This window comes from Rhineura floridana, chromosome 21 (assembly GCF_030035675.1).
Source record: "Rhineura floridana isolate rRhiFlo1 chromosome 21, rRhiFlo1.hap2, whole genome shotgun sequence".
NCBI lineage: Eukaryota > Metazoa > Chordata > Lepidosauria > Squamata > Rhineuridae > Rhineura > Rhineura floridana.
In genome coordinates, this window is record NC_084500.1 from 766,572 (window position 1) to 787,492 (window position 20,921).

At 53.6% G+C, this 20,921-nt stretch overlaps 3 protein-coding genes across 5 annotated transcripts in view; 1 reads left to right on the top strand and 2 right to left on the bottom strand.

Moving 5' to 3' along the window:
• Positions 1 to 128: 128 nt before the first annotated feature.
• Positions 129 to 6,806, bottom strand: TBL2 (transducin beta like 2; the record flags this gene model as incomplete). Its single annotated transcript, XM_061605501.1, has 7 exons — positions 129 to 681; positions 1,837 to 1,989; positions 3,446 to 3,572; positions 3,738 to 3,889; positions 5,424 to 5,608; positions 5,959 to 6,089; positions 6,434 to 6,806. Coding segments are annotated over 7 exons (1,578 nt in total), but the record flags the coding sequence as incomplete, so codon positions are not given.
• Positions 6,433 to 17,541, top strand: BUD23 (BUD23 rRNA methyltransferase and ribosome maturation factor). 2 transcript variants are annotated; one of them, XM_061605265.1, is made up of 12 exons: positions 6,433 to 6,922; positions 8,138 to 8,175; positions 9,823 to 9,918; positions 10,272 to 10,354; positions 10,479 to 10,575; positions 10,708 to 10,804; positions 11,530 to 11,580; positions 11,761 to 11,846; positions 12,384 to 12,429; positions 13,519 to 13,577; positions 15,951 to 16,040; positions 16,449 to 17,541. In XM_061605265.1, exons 1-12 carry the CDS (start codon positions 6,875 to 6,877, stop codon positions 16,501 to 16,503), a joined length of 846 nt encoding a protein of 281 aa, XP_061461249.1. In that variant the 5' UTR covers positions 6,433 to 6,874; the 3' UTR covers positions 16,504 to 17,541. The 2 variants fall into 2 exon arrangements, with proteins under 2 accessions (XP_061461249.1, XP_061461250.1); XM_061605266.1 differs by lacking the exon at positions 8,138 to 8,175 and having other exon boundaries at positions 6,754 to 6,922.
• A 297-nt stretch (positions 17,542 to 17,838) lies between these two features.
• Positions 17,839 to 20,921, bottom strand: part of STX1A (syntaxin 1A) — a 52,796-nt gene continuing 49,713 nt past the window's right edge. For both annotated transcript variants that reach the window (XR_009759883.1, XM_061605268.1), the window contains exon 10: positions 17,839 to 20,903. Coding sequence is in view for 1 of the 2 variants with exons in the window: in XM_061605268.1 (XP_061461252.1) it covers positions 20,826 to 20,903 (78 nt within the window). In the remaining variant the exon portion in view is untranslated. The remainder of the gene's footprint in view (positions 20,904 to 20,921) is intronic.

Here is a 20,921-nt window from a genome sequence, read left to right on the forward strand (position 1 = left end):
ACAGCACAACGGTTGTAGAAGTAAGTGGGATTTTTCCAGCCCTGCGTCAGAGGCCTGTTCTGGGAATGAGCAAGGCTCCCACGCTCCCTCCCACTGATGAGCTTCACGAAGTCCCAGGAGAGCAACCGTTGTGCAAAAGTTATTTTATTAACCATCGTCCTGACATGATTAAAATCCTGGCCCCCAGTCTGCACAGCAGAAGCCACCCGCTCTCTGGGAAGGGCTCAGTTGATCTTGCCATAGATGGCATCCAGAGCGCTTTGGGCACTTGCGACCTGCTGCTGCAGTCTCTGCCTGGTTGACTCGTTGGTGGCCTTCTTCAGCAGGGCCTTCATTTCCTCCACCACCGCCCGGTAGCCAGTCGTGTTGTGGAAGATGCGGATGGCCCGGTCCCCACAGGAAGCCAGGAAGCGGCTGCTCACATCAAAGGCCAAGTCTGTGATGTGCTCCCCATGGACACCCTCAAAGCGCTCCTCCTCTTCCCCGCGCTGGGTGTTGTAAACAATGATGTTAGTGCTGCTGGAGATGGCCAGGGCCCGGGCATCCGGGGAGAGAGCGAGACGGCAGGGCTCCGTCACCTTACACCTCCCCGTCAGGAGCAGGTAAGGGTCCTGCTGCTTCTTGTACTCAACATCCGTGTCCCACAGCTTCCACGTGCCATCCTTGGAAACCGTTGCCATCCTGTTCGGGGGGGGGGGAGAGAAGACATTTTTATCGCCTTCAGGCTAAAGCTCAAGGTGCAGAACTACTCTCAAGAAGCTGCCACTGGGGTAGAATGGAGGCACAACGACCCTGACATGCCCACCCTTCTCTCGTGGTTGTTGTCATTACAGAACACTTAAGATTTACTAACTGTCATAGGTAGGACAGTCCTTGCTAGCAGGGTCAACATCTAACAGATGGTGTGGTGAAGAGTGTCGGACTGGGACCTGGGAGACCGGAACTCAAACCCCCACTCAGCCAGGAAGCTCACTGGGTGACCTTGGGCCTGTTGGAATTAAATGATCAGAGGGAGCACCACGTAGACCACCTTGTGGTCCTTCTCAGGCCTTCTCAGCTCTTACCCCACAGAGACAGGCACCTTCCCCCGAGAGACTCAATAAGCCTTGGAACGCCTGATGACAGGACCCGGAATACCCATCTGGTGCCCTCCAGATGCTCTCAGCAGCCAGCATGGCCAATGGTCAGGGATTGCAAGAGAAGCAGTCCACCAACATCTGGAGGGCCACAGGGCCCTCTTCTGCTGCTCTGCAACCCCATTCCCAAGCTCTGAAGCCCGGCTTTTGTTAGGTTAAATCAACAGTTTCCCACCGGGAGCATTTAGGGCAGAGCGAGCTATAAATCCCATGCAACAAACCAACTAGGGAACTGGCCCAGACAACAGGACCTGGACAGGGAGGCAGTGTGAGTCATACACTTCAAGCCTTGGCAGGAGATTCCTTCTGCCCAGTTAGCTCCGGAGAAAGACATGGAGGCAAAAGAAGGCAATACCAAAGAGCCTCCTCAACCCACCCATGTAGCACAGGAGATAACCTGTCTGCCGGGGGGGGGGGGGACACAAATGTGGCATTTCAAGGCGGCAGTTATTATTTATTTATTTGATTCATATCCCACCCTTCCTCCCAGCAGGAGCCCAGGGCAGCAAACAAGGCACTCAAAACACTTTAAAACATCATAAAAACAAATCTTAAAATACCTTAAGACAAAACAGCGTTAAAAACATTATTAAAAACATATTAAGCAAATCTGACACAGAGACAGACTGGGATAGCTCTCAACTTAAAAGGCTTGTTGAAAAAGTTATTGCATGCAGGTGAAAGACGGCTCCTCACTTACCGCCTGGAGTCGTTGGAAAAAGAGAAGGAATAGACGCCGGCTGTGTGGCCCTTCAGCTCAAAGGCCCTGGTCACCTCTCGGAAGTCTCCGCTTTTGCTGAAACACACCTCCCACACCTTCACGTCGGGAGTGAAGCCGCACGAGGCAACAAACCTAGAGGAAGGGGAGGGAAAAAGCCACAGGGGTGTGTGTGGTGTTATTAAATAAACTGCCAAATCAGATTGCGCCAAGCGACCTTGAAAGCCGCTGCTGCTCAGTTGTGCCAGACCAATCGTACCTCCTTGGCACCAACATTAGGCTTGTTCGCATGTTGCACTGAACATCTGTATAAGCCATCTCTACACACATACAAAGCGTTTGTGTGAGTTCACTTGTTGATCTGTACAATTCAACTGTTCTTCACACACGAACACAGATTGCACATTCATCAAATGGAATGTGTGAACACCCCAACTGCATGTCTGGATTTCAGCAAAGCATCTGACAGAATCTCCCATGAAATGCAGGGTGGCCAATACCAAGGCGAAGCTGTATGGAAGAGTTGGATGGCCAGCCCCTGCTCACTAGCGGCTCTGGGTCTCACCCAGGAGGAGCATTTCGAGTGGAGTCCACAGACCCCAGACTGTTCAATGCTGTTATGACTTCGATGAGGACACAGAGAGGGGCTGTTCAAATCTGCAGATGACGTGAAGCTCAGAGACAGAGCTAACAACACGCCACAGAAACAAGATTCAGAAACAATCCTGGAAGGCCAGGCTGAAGTCAAGAAGGTGACATTCAACAAATGTAAAAAGTGTTTTAGATATAAAATAACAACGAAAGGCACAAGTATGGGACGGGGAAGACTTGGTTTGACTGTAGCATTTGTGAAAGGTGTCTTATTTCACCGCAGATGAGCCAGAATAGGAGTACAGCTGCTACAAAAGCAAATGCAATCCTGGGCTGTGTCAACAGAAACACTGTATCCCAAAGTAGAAGTTCCACTCTATTCTACTCTGGCTAGGCCCCATCTGGAGTCCTGTGCCCTGTTCTGGACATCACATTTTCAGAAGGACACTGACAAACAAGCATCTCCTGAGAAGAGCAACTAGGATGGCGAGGTGGTCTGGAAACCAAACTGTGGGAAAGAGCCAAATGAGAACAGTCTCCAAAGAGGGCTCCGTCACTCAGGAGACAGAGCAGACTTCTTCTCTGTTGCGCTAGGAGGGCAGGACTAGGGCAACAACGGGTGGAAACAGCAGGGAAGCAGATTTTGGCTCAACGTTCGGACAAACTTCCCAGCGGTAAGAAAAGCACCGTCTGACGGCAAAACAGATGGCCTCCAGTAGCGATGAGTTCCCTCTCACCGGCAGCAATTAAGCAGAAGGTGGGTGGCCATCTGCCAGGGAAACAGTAGTTGCCGCCTGCGTTGCAGCTCCAGCACTGGCAAAGGGCCTTGACTACAGGCCTCTTCCAACTCTGCAGTTACCCTCTTCAGCGTTAGTGCAGTGCCAACACGAGGAAGGGGCCTCTGACTTTCTGGCGCATGGGGGAATGGAAGCAACTGACCGCCCTGAGGGTGCAGGGGTGGCAGAGCGTAGCCCAGGTGTGCAAGTGACATGCCCCTTACCTCCCACATGGCGACACAGCCGCAAACGTGTTGTTCATCTGGTTGGTGTTGATGCTGGCGAGGACTTCCGCCTTCGTATCCCAGATAAGGATGGTGGTGTCGCTGGAGGCGGTCATAATGTACTTCCCTGGGGCAGGAAAGGCAAAAAGGGTAGGGACGCTGCCCAGCCAATGCAGCTGTGGGTACTTAGGGGCCAAGTGAGGGCATTTTCCCCAAGGAATGAACCACAGAGTCAGACTGGCCTCCAACTGGCAGACAGCCAAGGAAAAAAAAGGCACCCCAAGGTCCATACCTGTGTCTGCAACTCCAATGTTGATGATGGGGGCCTTGTGCTGCTTCGGGAAGTCTTCTGGAAGGGCAACATAGGTGAAGCTACCGTCATCTTTCTTTGTCATTTTAAACAGCCTGAGGGTGTCTCCGTTTGCCAGCCACGCAATAAAGGCTCTGAGTGAAGGAAGGAGAGGCATTGCTCATAAGCAACATAAGAACAAGCTGCTCTGCCTGGCAGTCCAATAACCAAAACCCTTCAAGCACTTTGCCAGCCTGGGAAGGCTCCCATCTTTGCTCCTGGCAGCAAAGCTGGCTGAGAGAGGCCTGGGCAGCCCTTCTGTCCTAGCACTGCCCTTCATCCAGAGGTCCCGGGGAGGGTTACAGCAATTTAACAATACGGCATTAAAAACAATTAAAAACAGCCTAAAATCACAAAACAGAATGGAGGTCCTAAAATTATACATCTCAAGCATCAAAGGCCAGGGTAAAGAAGTGGAGAAAAGCACTTCTAACCACTGAGGTCACCTGAGCCTCCAGTGACAATGTTGGATTCAGGAGCAGCCCCAAGCTGCAGACCTGCTCCTTCCAAAGGAGTGCCACCCCATCCAGAACAGGCCGTCTCCCCATCGCCCAGACATGAGAGCTCTGGACACATAACACCTCTGTCTTTTCAGGATTCAGCCTCAATTTCTTGGCCCACAATCTAGCCTATCACCGCCTCAAGCACTTCAACTGCCTCTCACGATTCAGATGGAACAGAAAGATAGAGTTGGGTGTCATCTGCATGCTGACAACATCCCACTCCAAATCTCCGGGTGACAACTTCCAGAGGCTTCACACAGATGTTAAATAGCATGGGGGACAAGCCCAGGGTGCAGAACAGCAGACTCCCAGAAGTCCCATTCCCCAACCCAAACTTTGCCAGTTCAGTGTTCACATAAGGCTGGCAGGAGCAGAGAGCAGCAAGGAAGAAGCTTTCCAACTGCCCCCCTTCCCCCTGCCAGGAAACAGGGGCACCTTGACCAGCAGCAGACATTGCAGGAGATAAGCAGCTGCCCCAGGGGAGGCCCACGCTACTCCATGGCGGAATTGACTAACGCCAGTTTGTATAGAAGTTCCCCAGTGCTTGGAATGAGCTAATTCAGCTTAATAGGGATCAACGCATTTTGAACTACACCTGAAAGTAGTTTCCATAATTCCTGAGTGAACCAGTTTTCGAGAAGAACTTTGAGCCGTTTCCAGTTTTCATTCTCTTATATATGCACGTGTGTTTAAACTCTTTGGGCCTTTAATCATTGGGAAAAATAAATCAAACTATTCACATTCTCCTGTGTGTGTGTTTTGATGTGTTCCTAAGTATATTGTCTTAAGTATATTTTATATTTCAGTACAAGCAACTTGTAACGCTCCGAATAATGAAAAAAAATCGTGGGCATCATTTGGATGAACTTGAACTGAACTGTGAACCGAACTAGTTTGCTTTGTGATGGGACAAACATGAACTGGAATTAGTTCCTCTGTGGGCATCCTGAATGTGAACTTGAACTAGTTCCTTTAAAACACAAACTCTCCAAGCCCTGACAACTCCTCATGTCAGCCTGAGCTGCTGGTGCCTCAGCTCCCTAGAAAGGACCAACTGCCTCGCAAGTTCATCTATAAAGAAGAGGAGTGAAGGGGATGGTGCTCTGCTCAGGCCCAGCCGCCCCACCTGGAGTCCGGGTAGAAGCGAACCAGGGTGGCATGGTCCAGGTCTACGTTGGCCCGCATGCAGCGGTGCTCCCGATCCAGGAAGTCCTTGGTGCTCCAGATGCGCACTGTGCGATCATCGGAGCAGGAAGCCAGGTACTTCCCGTTGCTGCTGAAGTCCAGGCAGGTGACGCTTCCGCTGTGGCCCTGCAAGACACCAAGAGGATGATCCGCCTCTGGCCTCTCAACAAGCAAGCGAAAAGGAGGCACTAAGAGCTGCTTGTGATGCTGCCAAAGTGCTCACCCCCAACATATCTTTTTTTGGGGGGAGGAAGCAAGTGGAAAGACCCAGCCTTTCTAAACACCCAAGGAGGATTGTGAAGAGGCAAGCCCCATCACCAGAAGATTCCCATTAACTGCTTGAACAATGAGAGGGAACTGCCCAAAGGAAAAGGCTTCCGTTACAGCGCACAAGAGAGCTGTGTGTGTGTGTGTGACTCCCTACTTAACGAAACTGGTACCCAGGGCTGCATCCAGCGAAGTTCTTCAGGGCTCACCTTCAGTGCCGAAGCCAGGAGCGGGTGGGTGAAGGTGTGCTGCTGGGGCTTCTCTCTGCGGATCCGCTGCTGCGGCTTCTGCTTCTTCAGGACTGAAGTTTTGCTGCCTGCTTCACTGTTCACGTCCTGATCTGGAGAGAACAATTGGAAAAACTTTTTCAGAAAGAAACGAATCAAAATGAGAGACCAGACATCCAGCATTCTCGCCCAGGTAGTGCGAAGGAGCAAGGCCAGATTTATAACCAATTTTTTCATGGGGGTGGGAAATCTTCCCAAAGCGGCTTACAAAATAAGTGCCAAAACATATTCAGCAAATAAGTGCCCATTTCGCAGGTGGGGAAAGGCCAGGGCCGCTTAGGGGGCGTGGCGAGGGCCGCTTAGGGGGCGTGGCGAGGGCCGCTTAGGGGGCGAGGCGAGGGCCGCTTAGGGGGCGTGGCGACGGCCAAGCCCCGCCCCTCCCCTGGCGCCCCCTCACCGTCGCTCGGTTCGGGTCCCGCTTCTTCCCGGCTGGGCTGCGCCTCCGCCCTCCGCCGCCTCAGAAGGAGAAGGAGCAGCCCGAGGACGAGGCCGCCGAGGACCAGCGACAGCCCCACAAGCCCCGCCGAGGCCGGCGCGGCCGCCTCCATCTTCCCGCCGCCGCCGCCTTCAGCCACCTCAGCGCTCGGGGCCGAGCCCGGCAGCGCGCGAGGCGACTTCTGGAGGACGCCAGCCAATGAGACGGCGACGCCTGTAGCGTGCGCGCTCTCGCGTAAGCCATTCTGAGGAGGTGGCGCGCCAGGGGCGCATGCGCCCCCAGCCGCCACACGATTGGCCAAAGCGCTGTTGAATGTCCTTTGTATCCTTTTAAAAAAATCCTAATCCATGTCGCCTCGACCAGTGCTGTGTCGCACGAGTGTGACGTAGTAGAGCAGGCAGCATGGCGACCAGCAGGAAGAGGCCTGAGCACCGCGGGCCCGCTGAATTGGTGAGAGGGGGGGAGAGACAGGGGGCGCTATGCGGCGGCGGGTGGGTAGGGAGGAAGAGGGAAGCTGTCTCTCAGCTTCAAGCCCCCCCCCGAACTAAGAATGGAGCCTCCACGCACAGGCGCAGTCTACCCCTGGGCAAACCTTTACAATGGCTGCCTTCATGCCTCTGGAGGCACCAAGCTGGCCATTGTGGCTGCGATTTGGTAACCAGGAGCCTTGGTGTATTGGCCTTTGCCGACCTGGTGCCTTCCAGATGTTTTGGAGTACAACTGCCCCCAGTGGAGGCTGGCTCATTTGGGGGAATGGGGCACTGCCCCACCAGTCTCAGCCAGCCCCCACACCTGCCTGCCTGGGGGTGGCGGGGTGGCTGCCAGCTTCATCCTCTGCAGTCTCACTGTTGCCCCCTTGTACAAGTCAGCAGGGAGAAGGTGACACTGGGACATAATTAGGATTAGTTGACGGTGCCTGTCCTTGGCTCAGGGTGCACCTGCTGCTGAGCCTCCCCGCTTTCCGCCCTACCAGTCCCAGTGGGAACCAGAGACCATTGTAGTCCAAACATCTGAAGGGCTCCAAATTGCTGATACCTGAGTTGTATGATAGAGTCCACTCCTAGTTATCAGTTACTATTAACCAAGATGGTCAAAATACATCCTCCACTGTCAGAGGCAGTCTATCTCCAAGTAGCAGGCGCTGGGAATATGCATCCATATGAGATCCATCACCTGGAATCAGGTACAAAAAACATGCCCTTAGAACAAGTATGAAGAATATCTATGGCTCTCCAGATGTTCTCCAAGAACGACTCCCAACTCTCAATTCCAGCCAGCGTAGAAAACTGGCAGGGATGATGAGGTTAACGTCCAAACCTCTGGATGGCCACAGGATCGCCTGCACTGTCATAGAATTAAATAATTGAGAGCCCAGGAATCTCTTTTGAATACTGGAACTGAACTAAGCTCAGAATCCTTCCATGCAAACATCTGCTTCCTGATCCAACACATCCACTCCCAGGTTTCTTCCCTTCAGCATTATGGTTTGGAGAGTGAAGGAGTAATCTTGTTGCTACAGTTGCCAGAAATCCTTGCTGATACATTTCACATCTCCCACCCAATGGATCTGGTTCTGCCTTCTGCCGAGCCTAGAGAGAAGGTTGAGCTTTTGGTCAGATCCATGAGGGCTCTTAGGTTTCAACTACTGTCTCTCTCTCTTCCCAGTTCTACAACAAGGCTGAAGCTCAGAAGTATACACACAAGTAAGGCAACCCAACTTAACCTGTTGCTTGAGAGGGCTTGTGTAGCATGTGGTACATTACACAAAGCTATCTTAACACAGAACAGCCAAGACCAAAATCAGTGTAGAATAGAACTCAGCAGGCTTCCACAACATCTCACGCATAGCTTGGGCAGGTGCTATTGACCTTCTGTTGTGTGGCAAGGCTAGGCAAGGGTAGACAGAGTCCCTGGCGCAAGGCAAAGCTAGGCTAGGCAAGGCAGAGGCCCCAGCGCAAGGCTAGGCAAGGCAGAGGCCCCAGCGCAAGGCTAGGCAAGGCAGAGGCCCCAGCGCAAGGCTAGGCAAGGCAGAGGCCCCAGCGCAAGGCTAGGCAAGGCAGAGGCCCCAGCGCAAGGCTAGGCAAGGCAGAGGCCCCAGCGCAAGGCTAGGCAGAGACCCAAGGCAAGGCCCAGAGCAAGGCCCGGCCCAAGGTAAGGCAGAGGCCCAGCCCAAGGCCCGGTGTAAGGCAAGGCAAGGCAAAGCAAAGCAGAGCAGAGGCCTGGTGTAAGGCCCAGTGCGGTGTAAGGCCCAGTGCGGTGCAAGGCCCGGCTAGGCCAGGTCTAGCTGGGCTGAAATCTAAACAGAGAGCTCTGAAGTTGCTCCAGCCGGAAGCAAACTACAACTGAGCCCTTATATAGTAGTCGCAGCAGCATTCGCTGCTGCAGCCTCATTGTTGGCACCTGCTGTGCTGCAAGCTGCTGCTTTCCTTAAAGGGCCCAGCCTTCCCCAGTGGCCCCCCACTGCAGAAGAGCTGGGGATCCTCAGGTCTTCCTGGCACTTCTGCAGTGGTGTCCTCCGACTTAGAGTGTGGCAGTGCCACGTTCTCAGGCTTGAGGGGGGGCACTGGCTCCGCAGGTTCATCTGGGAGCACTTCTGGAGCTGGCCCTGTGCATCCTTCCCATTCTGCTCCAGCGCCCTTGCCCTCATCCCTGGAAGATGAGGAATCCGACTGCAGCACCATGACAGCGCCTGCCTGGCCGAAGGAGAATCCGAGAGAGGCCATTGCCTCATGGAATGGAAGTCTTCAGCCCTGGAGGATGGGAGCCCCATCGTGGAAGAGGCTCTCGGACTGGGGAGGGGGATGTGTGTTTCGGTCTCCTTAAAACAAGGGCAGCCCACGTGGGTTCTGCCGAGATGTAGCTGGGCTACAGCTCCCCCTATCATTGTTGACCCATAGCCGTACAGGCTGGGGTTGATGGGTGCTAGAGTTGGCCACCACGGCCCTGGAAGGAGACGGAGGGAAAAGGGGCCGGAGGTGTCCCTGATTTAGAGAAAGAGCATGTGGGTGTTGCGAAGGTAGTCAGACAGCTCTGTGTCAGCTCTGTGTGTGTGTGTGGGGGGTACATGGGGGATTTGTGGTGATCTGCAGAGAGACGCCCATCCAGACCACCGCAGTTGCCAGTGGCTGTCCTGTGCCCATTCATCACTCCCAAATGCAAATATTTTTCTGCTGGTTTGGTATAATTTTTGCCTTAACGTTGGAATGCTTGTTTTTCCTGTTGAAAACATGGGATAGACTGGTTTTTGCATACTGCCCCCCTCCAATCTTGCACCTTTGCTGACCTCAGCAAACATCCAAGCTGAGGGTAGGTTTGTTCACTGCTTGCCTGGGAATGTTTCCATCCTTCAGCTCTCGAATGATTGAGATCCAGTCGCAGATGTCTGAACGGGCGGTGGAACTCTTGGGTCTCCCAGAGGGTCGGCCATGTTTCTTGTTGGACGTTGGGTAAGCTCGCTGCACCGTGATTCAAAGCAGTTGCTGCTTCCTCCTCTGAAGCGCCAAATGTGGGAGGGCAATGCCTGTTGGCATCCCAGATTTCAAAGCTTGTTTCAGTCTTCTCTACCTAAGTTGCGGAACAGGCAGAAGTCCTGCCTATCAGAGAACATACGGAGCCAAAGCAGGACTTCTTTGCATACCGCATAGTTCATAATATGCTTGGGCCCGGTCATATCTCAGAAGCCAAAGGGCAGGAGCTCTCAGGTGCATTCTTGAATCATGTTTGGCTGCTGGTCATAGAGCACTATAGAGCACCAGGCAGTGTTCTGCCCTGCCTTAAACTGCGCTGCTCTTCCCCTCAGCTGTGGCTCTGGCCTGAGTGGCGATTACATCTCTGAGGAGGGGCACTGCTGGGTCGGCATGGACATCAGCCCTGCGATGCTGGGTGAGTAGACCTTCCCCCCCCCCAATCCATCCATCACTTTGGCTTGAACCACCTTGCTTCGGACTGGTGGACTGGCCAGATACAGCAGAAACGGCAACCCTGCAGTGTCCTTAATTCTGAACAGATGTGGCCATGGAGAGAGAAGTGGAGGGAGACGTGATGCTTGCAGATATGGGCCAGGGGATCCCTTTTCGGCCAGGGACGTTTGATGGCTGCATCAGGTAGGAAGACCGCACTGGGTGCTTCGCTTACTAGTGGATGCAAGTTGGATGTAACATGAGGTTGCGCTGGGAGAGGACGGTGAGGGCTTCCCTGCTGGCCAGTATCTCAACGCCCATTTTCTTCCTTTTCAGTATTTCTGCAGTGCAGTGGCTCTGTAACGCAGATAAGAAGACCCACAACCCCCCAAAGCGGTTGTACCGGTTTTTCTCAACGCTCTATACTGCTTTGGTAAGGGTTGCTCCCTCTTCACCACCTCCCCCTCCCCCGAGCCACTGCAGAGGACAAAAAATGTGTGCATGGGGTGTGTGCGTCCACGCAGATCATCTAGTGTCCCCTCAAGCTCCCGTACAATTTGGTGCCGTCCCGATGGGCCAGTAGGATGGTGGGAGTGATGGATGGGAGCACAGCCCTGCGAGTTGACGCTGGGGAGAGTTGTAGCCCCAAACGTCTGCAGGACGCCAAGTTGGCAAAGGCTGAGGTAGAGTAAGGAAGCAAAGAGGGGGGCAGTGGTACAGGAGGAAGAGCTGGGGGGGGGGAGAAGGGGCCACTAGCAGCGGCTGGGAAGAAAGGACAAAACAGGCACCCCTCCTTTTTGCCACCCCCCCTCCCCCAGCACCCTGACCTGTAACCTTGATGAGGAAACCTGAGTGTGATTTCAGCCTCCAGGCCTTTGCTAGCAAGCTAGGCCCTGTGGCGAAACTGAACTTGCAGCAGTCGCGTCAGTGGTCAGGAGAGGGCTGGTGTTCCTAGCATTTGTTGCCGGGGGGGGGGGCGAGACTCTCCTACCTCGCAGGGTTGTTGTGAGGATGAAATGGGGAGGGGGAGAGAAGTGACGGGAGGGGGTGGTGCCCATGTACACTCTCACAAATCCAAATCGTCGACTTCTGATGTAGATGCCTGGCCACACAGCAGGACACTGCATAGCCGCTCATTGCTGTCCTTTCACCTTACAGGCCCGGGGAGCCCGTGCCATCCTACAGCTGTACCCAGAAAACTCTCAGCAGGTGTGTCTCTTGGGGGGGTAAAGACTCCCGCTGCAAAACTCATAAGGAGGCTTTTGGAGGCTAAGAGGAGGTTGGCGTTGGCATGTGAAGGAGTCCCATTCAAATAAGGTCAAGGAGCCCCGCACCCCCTGTGGCCGGTCAGACTCACCTGGCTTCTTCCTTTTTCTGTTTCCCTCCCAGCTGGAACTCATCACCACCCAAGCTATGAAGGCCGGCTTCACGGGCGGCATGGTGGTCGACTACCCCAACAGCGCCAAAGCCAAGAAGTGAGTTCCTCTTCCATCTGGTGGGAGGAAGGGGGGCCTTTTTCTGCCCTCCAGAGGTGGGAGGCAGGGAGGCTCAGAGCAGCGCAAGACAGACACCAGGAACTGACTCCCTCCCCTGCTTGTGAGGACGAGAAATCCTCCCGTCTCGCACGGGAGATGTGTTCAAATCCGGCATGACCGCCTGTCATTCAAAATAATTCCAAGGAGAAGGGGCACCCAGAGCCATCTAGTCTGCTCCAGTATGGCAGCTGGGTTCCTGGAAGCATTAATCCAGGCCTCTCCCTTTCCTGGGTAATTCACTAAGAAGGGCATTTAGACTTCAGAAGACCACAGGCCCCTGGAGCAAAGCCGTGGGGCGGGGTGGGGCAACTCTTCTGGAAACCTTGGAGAGCTGCTATCGCTAAATAGTGTTGACAGGATGAGACAGGATCTTCGAATAAAGCAGCTCTTGGTGGACTATCGGGAGAGAACGTGGTGCCCAAGTAGCGCTCTCTCTCTCTCTCTGTGTGTGCATATTTATGTCTCTCTTTTTTGCAGATTCTTTCTCTGCCTTTTCGTTGGCACAACTGATGTGTTACCAAAGGTAATCTGTGGAGATTTTGGGGCTGGGAGACACCAGAGATGGTGCCTTAACTCAGCAGCAGGGGGAGGGTCTTGCCATACACCAGTTTACGTCCACTCCCTCATTCCGCCCATCTAGTTTGAGCAAAGGGAGTCCTAGGTGGCTGCCCTGTAGCTCTGGCCCTCCCATCCGCTGACCTCTTGCCAACTAGTACATTTGCCTCTTTTGAAAAGGGGGCTGGGTTGGAGTTCCAGCTGTTGGTTTCATTCCAAAGCGGAACCTTTCTTCCTGGGGTGATGGGGGTCAGTAGCTAAACGTTGCTTAAAGATAACCAGAGCCCTACAGCTGGACCAAATGGGGCCCATCTAGTCCAGCATCCCAAAGGGAACCCCACAAGCCAGACATGAGCGTAACAGCACTCTCCCCTCGTGTTTCCCAGCAACTGGTATTACTCAGAGGCATGCTAGTAGCCAATAACAGCCTTACCATCCTTCAATTTGTTTACCCGCCTTTTAAAGCCATTCAAGTTGGCCGCCATCAACTACATCTCTTTATGATTTCTGGGAGAGTTGCTTTAAGACAACAAGAACATCAGACGAGCCAAAGGGGGCCGATCTAGTCCAGTTCTCACACTGTTCACACTGGAACACAAGAATAAAAAAAGGACTACAAATACAGTTAACAATCAGTACGAATATTTAGTGTGGACATGCTGCGGACCACCTGAGTGAAGCTCACTGACTACTGGTGGCCCACAGGCCACAGGTTGGGAGCCCCTGCTCTGTGGAAAGCCCGCAAGTGGGACCCGAGTGCAAGAGCAATTCTCCTCCCTTGTCGTTCCCCAGCGACTGGTATTCAGAAGCCTCCTGCTTCCGGCAGTGGGAGTCGTTCACAGTCATCATGACAAGTGGCCTTTGACAGCCTTTATCCTCCATGAATATCCTCCTAATTGCAGCCTGTGGGTTGAGGCCGCTAGTGGCTTGACCTTTCCTGGCCCCCCATGAATGTATCTCCCACACTTGATGCCCTGCACAGTGATAGCAGCTGCACCCCTCTCCTTCCTTAAGGCAAACTGACGTCGTGTGTGCGTTTTGCTTCTCCCCTTCCCAGGGTCTCGGTGCAGAGTGCAGCAGTGAGGAGGCGGCACGGGTGACTTTCACCAAGGAAAGGTACCCGGGCGGGAGTTGGGAGGCCTCTGGTGCCAGGGTGAGGGGGTTGTTGAGTTTGAATGCAGGGGGTGACCCCGGTGGAAGGATGAGCGTGCTGACAGCTTACCTTCATAAAACCGTTCCAGTATTTTTGATGTAGGGGGATTTATGGACAGCTGTTCCAACTTGCCATTTGCAAAGCACTGTCTAGTTCAGACCACAACCGTGAGATTTTCAGCTTAACAAGCTGAGGCTTCCTTTTTTACCCTAGTAAAAGTCTGGAGAAAGAATTAGAAATGATGTGATGGCCCGAGTTTGGCCAAGGGCCCACCCATTATAACATCTGAACAGTGACTGCTGGAGGTTCCATGTCAGTGGGCCAGCGGAATCTGCTCTGGGTTTTAGTCCCAACTTTCAGAGTTCAGCCCCTTGAACAGTTCCTTGAAAGTTCAGACTAAAACACAGAGTGGATTCCACTGCCCCACTGGCATGGAGCCTGAAGCAGGCAGATTGAGCCTCTTATTTATTTATCTCTGTTGTATTTATTACCCGCCCTTCACCAGCAGGCCCCGGGTGGGTTACAACTGTTCAAAATTCAGTATAAAGAATTAAAACAAATTGCAATCGCAAGAATAGGGCGAGTCCTGAAAACATGCATCTCAAGTGCCAAAGGCCAGGGTAGAGAATTTCCTTGAGGCCTCCTGGGAGAGTCGGGTGAGAGCCGTTGGATGGAGGTGAGAGACCCAGCCCATGTTCACACAAGACTTCCCAATATTATCCCACTAAACAGTCATGGCTTCCCCCCAGAGAATCTTGGGAAGTGTAGTTTGTGAAGAGTGCTAAGAGTAGTTAGGAGAGCCCCCTATTCCCCTCCCAGAGTGGTTTTAATAGTGGTTTTAACAGTCAATCCATCTTCCCCGGGAACTCTGGGAATTGCAGGTCTGTGAGAAGAGGGGGTCTCCTAACAGCTCTCAGCACCCTTATCAAACTACACTTCCCAGGATTCTTGGGGGAAGCCATGGCCGTTTAAAGTGGAATAAATATCTGGTGTGAATGTGGCCCAGGTCATGCCACTGGCAGCGATTCAGAGTGTGGTCTCAGGCAAATCATACGCTCTTGGCCTTAGTCTCACAACTGCAAAATGGGAACAATAGCGGTCTCTCTTTTAGGGTGGCGGTGAGGAACAACAGGTGGTTTTAACCAGCTGTCTTACCAGTGGATGTCTGCATGCCCCCCACCCTCCAACAGTAACGTCTTCCCGCCCCACCCCCTAGCAGCTGCGGAGGGCAAAGCCTACCCCCTCCGTGGCTTGTGGGAGAGACGAAGAGTAACGGCTAGAGGATCATCGTCATGGTGACCAGCAGCTCCCGGTTGCCGTGTTTTCCTACCTCGTACAGCCTGCAAATGCCACAACACCCCCCATGACAGCCCAGCTAAACCCCTGAATAGACTACTGTAGTACTCTATATCTGGGGCTGCCTTTTGACAGGCTTGTTGTGCCTCTTCCGGCCCAATTCAGCATGCTTCTTTTTACCTGCAGAGCCCTAAACAGTTTGGGTCCTAGGCATCCCCTCTCCATAAGCCTCTTTGGCCCTTTCGATCCTCTGATGAGGCCCTGCTCTGGTTTCCGTCTTCCGGGCAGGCCAGATGACTCTCCGCCAGGAGCAGAACCCTCACTGCTGCTCCTGCCGCCCAGATCGATGCTGTGGAACGCTCTTCCGAGAGCTGTTTGTCCTTCATCGTCTTCCTCTCCCTGCTGACTTTTGAAGGGAGGCCAACACCTTTCGCTTGGTTGCTCTTTGAAAACTGCGTCCAGGCCTTTTCTTCCTGTGACTTTTAAAGCTTATTACTCTATGGTTTCAGGGGCATTGGTCGTTTTTAAACCCTATGGTTGTTGTGAGGGGATTTTTTAGAAGGCATTTGTTTTTGAGATGTTTTAGAAGGTTTTCAGTGTTTTTGTTTGCCGCCCTGGGCTCCTTTTGGGAGGAAGGGCAGGATACAAATTTAATAAATAAATACATAAAAGTAGCTGCTACTTCCAAAACATTTTCCACCCATCGAGCACTTTCTCCTTTGTCTTTTCTGCAGCTGTCCAGGGATGGGGAACCTGTGCCCCCCCCCAGATGTTGATGGATTCCAATTCCTATCAGCCCTAGTGGCCAGCATGGCCAAAAGCCAGGGACGGTGGGAGTCGTAGTTGAGTAACATCTGGAGGGCCCCCACAGGTTTCCCACCCCTGCTGTAATCCTCGCAACAACCTTGAAAGGTAGGCCAGTCGCAGCCAGGGGTAGGCAAGAGAACAGTTTGCCCAAGGGCCCCTGCCGAGTTTGTGGCCAGACTGAATGACAGACCAACTTGGGTGAATGGGTGCTGATCACTCTCCTCCCGTTCCAGGATGCGGTTCAAGAACGCCAGGGGGCAGTCTGTGAAAAAGAGCCGGGACTGGGTGCTGGAGAAGAAGGAACGGAGGCGGCGACAGGGCCGGTAAGCTTGAGCTCCCCCCCTCCAGTCGAGAAGAGCAGGGCCAGCCGGGGATTTCTCCAGGGATGGCTCATTGTTTTTGTGGCTTGGAGTCCTTGGACGAGCTCCTGGGAGCCACACGATCTCAGATGTGCCACGCCCAGCCCTCCTGCAGTTTTACCCCTTTCTCTGCTCATCACCTGTCTGATCTGGTGGGCTGGGAAGGGGGCAGTTTGCATCTCCACCGGGGCAACTGGACCTGGAGGTTGAACCCGCTCTGCTCAGCCCAGTGCTGTGTCTTGGGGAGGCCTGAGGGAGGAGGGTTCAGTGGGTAAAGGCTGCAGAAGCCCCCCTTCTCTCTGCCCCATGGTATTTCATCCACCCAGTTTCCCTGCTCTTCCTTCTCAAACCTGTCTCGTGCTTCCCCTGCAGGGATGTACGTGCAGACACGAGATACACCGGCCGCAAGCGGAGGACTCACTTCTGACGGTTCTAATTGCGGGGAGCATTCTTACACCAGTCTGTGTCTTCTCCAATAAAATGAAGTGAAAGCAACCGATGGAGTTGCATGTGAGCACCCGGCTCCCTCCAGGCTGGGTCAGCAAGGACTGCTTTGAAGAGACAAAAATGGTACCCACCCAATTTTGATGCAGGTGGTTTTCTGCCGGCTGCAAAGTGGCGCCTCCTCCCAAAAAGCCGCTTTCCATCTCAGGAGGCCTCACCTGGAGCCTGCCTCATTCGCTGCTCCAGTTTACTTGTCCCCCCTTTGCTAGAAAACATCCGGTGAAAACAAGTATGGGGTGGCAGCGATGGGGACCTTTTTCCTTTTGGGATGGTGCTGAACTGCAACTCCCATCATCCTCCCTGATGGTTGGCCTTGCTAGCTGCTGGGAATTGACATCCGGCAACATCTGGAGGGCCCACAGATGTTCCCCCATCCCTGGTAGAAAAGAATTTGGAAACCCCGTCCTGTTGAAGTCAGAATGCTTTGAGGCAGCGGCTGTTAAACGACAAAGACTTTGCTGAGATGGTGGTGGTTTGCTGGATGGTGTGGCTGGCTGAATGTGCATAGTTCCCCCTCCCTCCCTCCCTCTCAGTCTCTACCCACCCTTCCCCAAAAGTGACAGACTTAAGCTTTACCTTCTACCTTGGTGCAATGCAAGGGTTAGGGCTGCTGTTGAACTCCCATCAGCCCCAGCCAGCACGGCCAATAATGCACAGAGGGAAGCTGGGAGTGGTAGTCCAGCAGGACCTAGAGCCCTTAGAGGGCCCAAGCGTGCTCCTCATAGGGACTCTGCATGTTAGCCCAGGGCTGAAGGAGAGTACATACTTCCACCTTGGGTTTATGCTGCTAGCTGTCCTCGAGAGCTTGCCATTGTCCAAACCTCTTCTGGAGCACCCACTGCAAATGATCACGCCTAGCGCGCTAACGTTCGCTGACTGTTCCCTTTCTAGAAGCAGCCATGCTCCTTTGTTGAGGGTGAGGTGTGTATAAATCGTTAAAATAAATATGGAGAAAACCCCATGGCCTGGAGTCTATAAATGTGTGGAGGCTCCTCAGATGCCTGAAAATCTGAGCTGTCAAGTTGAAGGCTCTAGTCCTTGTGGCTACAGCAACAGCCTCAGGTTGTGAGACACTTGTGGAAAGCCAGGGAGTGGCTGTGAGTTAGACCGATGAGTGGAGCCAAACCTTCCCCTAACTACTAAAACTTGAGCATTTAGGCATGTTTAGGTCGTTCCCCTTTAAAATTAGAGAGGTGCTGAATAGGAGGCAACAGGCCAACCCCCACCCCACCCAGTTTATGGAGGAGCCAGGAGCTGCTTCACAGATGTAAACACTTTTTTATTCTACATTAAATTCCATCCATAAATGGAAGCTGTTTTCCACCTGAAGTTTTATAGGGTGGATAAATAAGCAGGCTGGAATGTTAGAAAGAAGGCAACAGACAGACAGCGCCACATCCGCTGAGGTGGGTCAGCGAGGCAGTTTGCGAGGGTCACGGCAGAGAGACAAGGGCACTTGTATCACACAGCGCCACAGCAACGTCACACGACTCCACGGGAGGCCTCCGCAAAGATGTGTCGAAAAGAAGTTTTGGTAAATGTTCTCTCCCTGCAAGGAGGCAGAATACTGATGGTGGCACTTCCGGGCGCTCTCTTTTTTTAAAAAAGAAAAACTGACAACTGGCAGGGTGGGACAGCTTCTGAAGCCCTGACACGCCTCTGACGGCTCCGATTTGGACATGCAAGAAAAAGGCAAGGAAGGCCTGGCAGAAGAGGAAGGGCAGCAGCTGGTACTAGTGGCTCATCACTCCTGCGTTGCTTGCAGAAGAGTGAGTTTAGGGTCTTGGGGGAACGGGGTCGGGAGCAGCACTGCACAAGACGTAATTGTATGTACTCTATGGAAAGAGGTTGTTTCGTCACCCCTGACCTTCTGCAGGGGAAGGAAGGTCCGTCCATCATCGGGGAGGGAGAGAGGGTCTCTGCTCCATCTCGGCAACTGGTCTGCTCAGCTCCTTGAAGACTGTTGATTTAGCTGCTGTGTGGCTCTCGAACAAAACGGCTTGCTCAGAAGGGCCAGCGAGGCTGCACGCCATTGCTGCAGACTGAAGCCTGGGAGAAGATGCACACCGCACAAGCCGCCTCGGTCCTGCAGCGGATGCAGCTTAACTCTCCTTGGGAGTGGGACAGGCTTCATCCTGCTTGCTCTGGGGTCCTGGCCAGCAAGGAGAGAGCCCTCCGCTTCAGGAGGCAGAACAAGGTCCTGCGGTTACAAGACGCCTCCCTTTATCAGCATCTTCACTCCCCTGGCAGAGGGAGGCCTCAGCAGCAAGCGCGTGATCCAGGTCGGTTACGGTGCTGCTTTTCCCAGAGACTTGCTGGTGCTGTGGAGCCACTGGAAGAGCCAGGTTCAAGACGGGGTTGGCACTTGCTGCGTTGCATATAGAACTGGCGTCACCCTTAACTCGCTGCAGATGAAGGAGTGCAAATCCTCTCCTTGTCACGGGAAGCAGCTCCTCGTTGGACTGCAACTCCCATCATCCCCGATCATCGGCTGTGCTGGCTGATGGGGAGTTGGAGGCCAGCCACGCCTGCTCTCCCACCTCTGCTGTAGAGGAACCCAAAAGCACCCCACAGCTCCTCTACTGGGCCTGAGAAGGGGCGGGACGGATCTCGACCCAGTTCTGTGCTTCCACATTTTGGGGGGGAGGGGGCAATCTTTGCTCAGCCACCTCTGAAATTGCCTCACAGGGTGGCAGCAGGCGCAGGCTTAGCTCAGTGTGCGAGCGCATGCGTTTGACCAAAGAGAAAAAAGGTGGCAGGTGGCATGATTAGTCAGGCAAGGCAAGCACACCCCTCACTCAGGAAGCCAGCAGGCTGAAACTGTTACAGGGGTAGGGAACTGGTGGCCCACCAGGCACTGTTGACCCTCGTCAGCCTTGCCAACACGGGCAATGGTCAGGGATGGGCACTGGAGTCCGGCAACATCTGGTAGCGCAGAGATCAGCGATCTCTGGCGTGAGCAGCTTGGGAAGGAGGAGGGCAGGCAAGGTGCCGAATTGGTGCTCCTTGGAGGACATTTTGGAAATTCTGCAACGAGGCTCTATTTCACCCACGGAAATTCAAACCCCTTTGGACCACAAGATGTGTGGACTGCGCACATAAACACACACCCTGCTGGTTGGCTGTGAGTCCACTGGACACGCTTTTCAGTGTCTGCTTACAAACCTTGAGTGAACATCTAAAAAAATCTTAAAAAATAATGGGAAGCAGCGGCAATGGCCTGTTTCTATAAGAGCTGGCTCCCTGCTCCTCCTGATTTCTAAAAGTGCTTTTTTAAAAAAGCATAAAATAAAACCATTGCTTTTGTGTTAATCTGGAGTTACACCGAGGCTTTTTTAAGCAAAAAGGTTGGAGTCATATTTTAAATAAATATACCAGCTTGGAATATGGCAAGAGGCAGGCCCAGTAGCTGATGCTGGTGGAGGGGGGGGTGGGGAGAGGGGACCCAGGTTCAGTCCCCAGGGGCGTCTCCAGACAGGGCTGGGAAAGACCCCTGAGTCTGAAACCCTAGAGAGCTGCTGCCAGTCAGTGTGAACAGTACTGAGCTAGAGGGACCAGGAGTCTGGCTTGGGCTAAGGCAGCATGCTGCACTCCTAGACATGGGAGGACAACACAAAACAAGCACCTGGTGCAGAAAAGAGCAGCTAATGGCTGCTCAGTGGAACCAAAAGTCAGGGCAAATGGGCACCACCACTGAGGGGTCCCTGCAGGGGCTGCAGCTTGGGGGGGGGCAGCAGAGAAATACTGTTCCCGTTCACACAAAGGGATCAGCAGCTGTTCCAGGAGCTTTCCTTCCGTGTAATGGGCCAAGCCTCAGCCCTGGGGGCAGGGAACAGGGCCTGGTTTTGCTCATCTTTGGAGGGGGAGCAGGAAGAGGACCTCGCTGGGACTGAAACAGGAGTGGTTCCCCTTGCCAAGTGGAAGAGAGAGGCTGTAAGCACGAGGAGGCAAGGTTGTCAAGAGGTGTGGGGCGGGAGCCATGAAAGGGCCTCCTCTGTGACGCTGCTGCTGGTGCTGGGTCCTGGTGCAGGCCACATGCACCCCCCCCGTACTTGGACACGCAGCATTAACACGAACAATCATGCATTAGAGATGGAGGAGGTGGCCAGCCAGTTTTTTCTCCCTGCAGAGACTGCTGTGAGGCCCAGGCACGCCAGGGCAGCTGGGGACGTGGGTGGCTGGGCCCCAGGCACCCTTCCCCTCCCCTCCCCATCCCCAAGAGACAAGAGTCCCGGCCATGGGCTTCTAGGCAAAGATCCCGCCAACTGTGGAAGCGATGACGACGCCCAGCACCACGCAGCAAATGATGATCATGATCTTCTTCTGCAAGGAGAGAGGAAG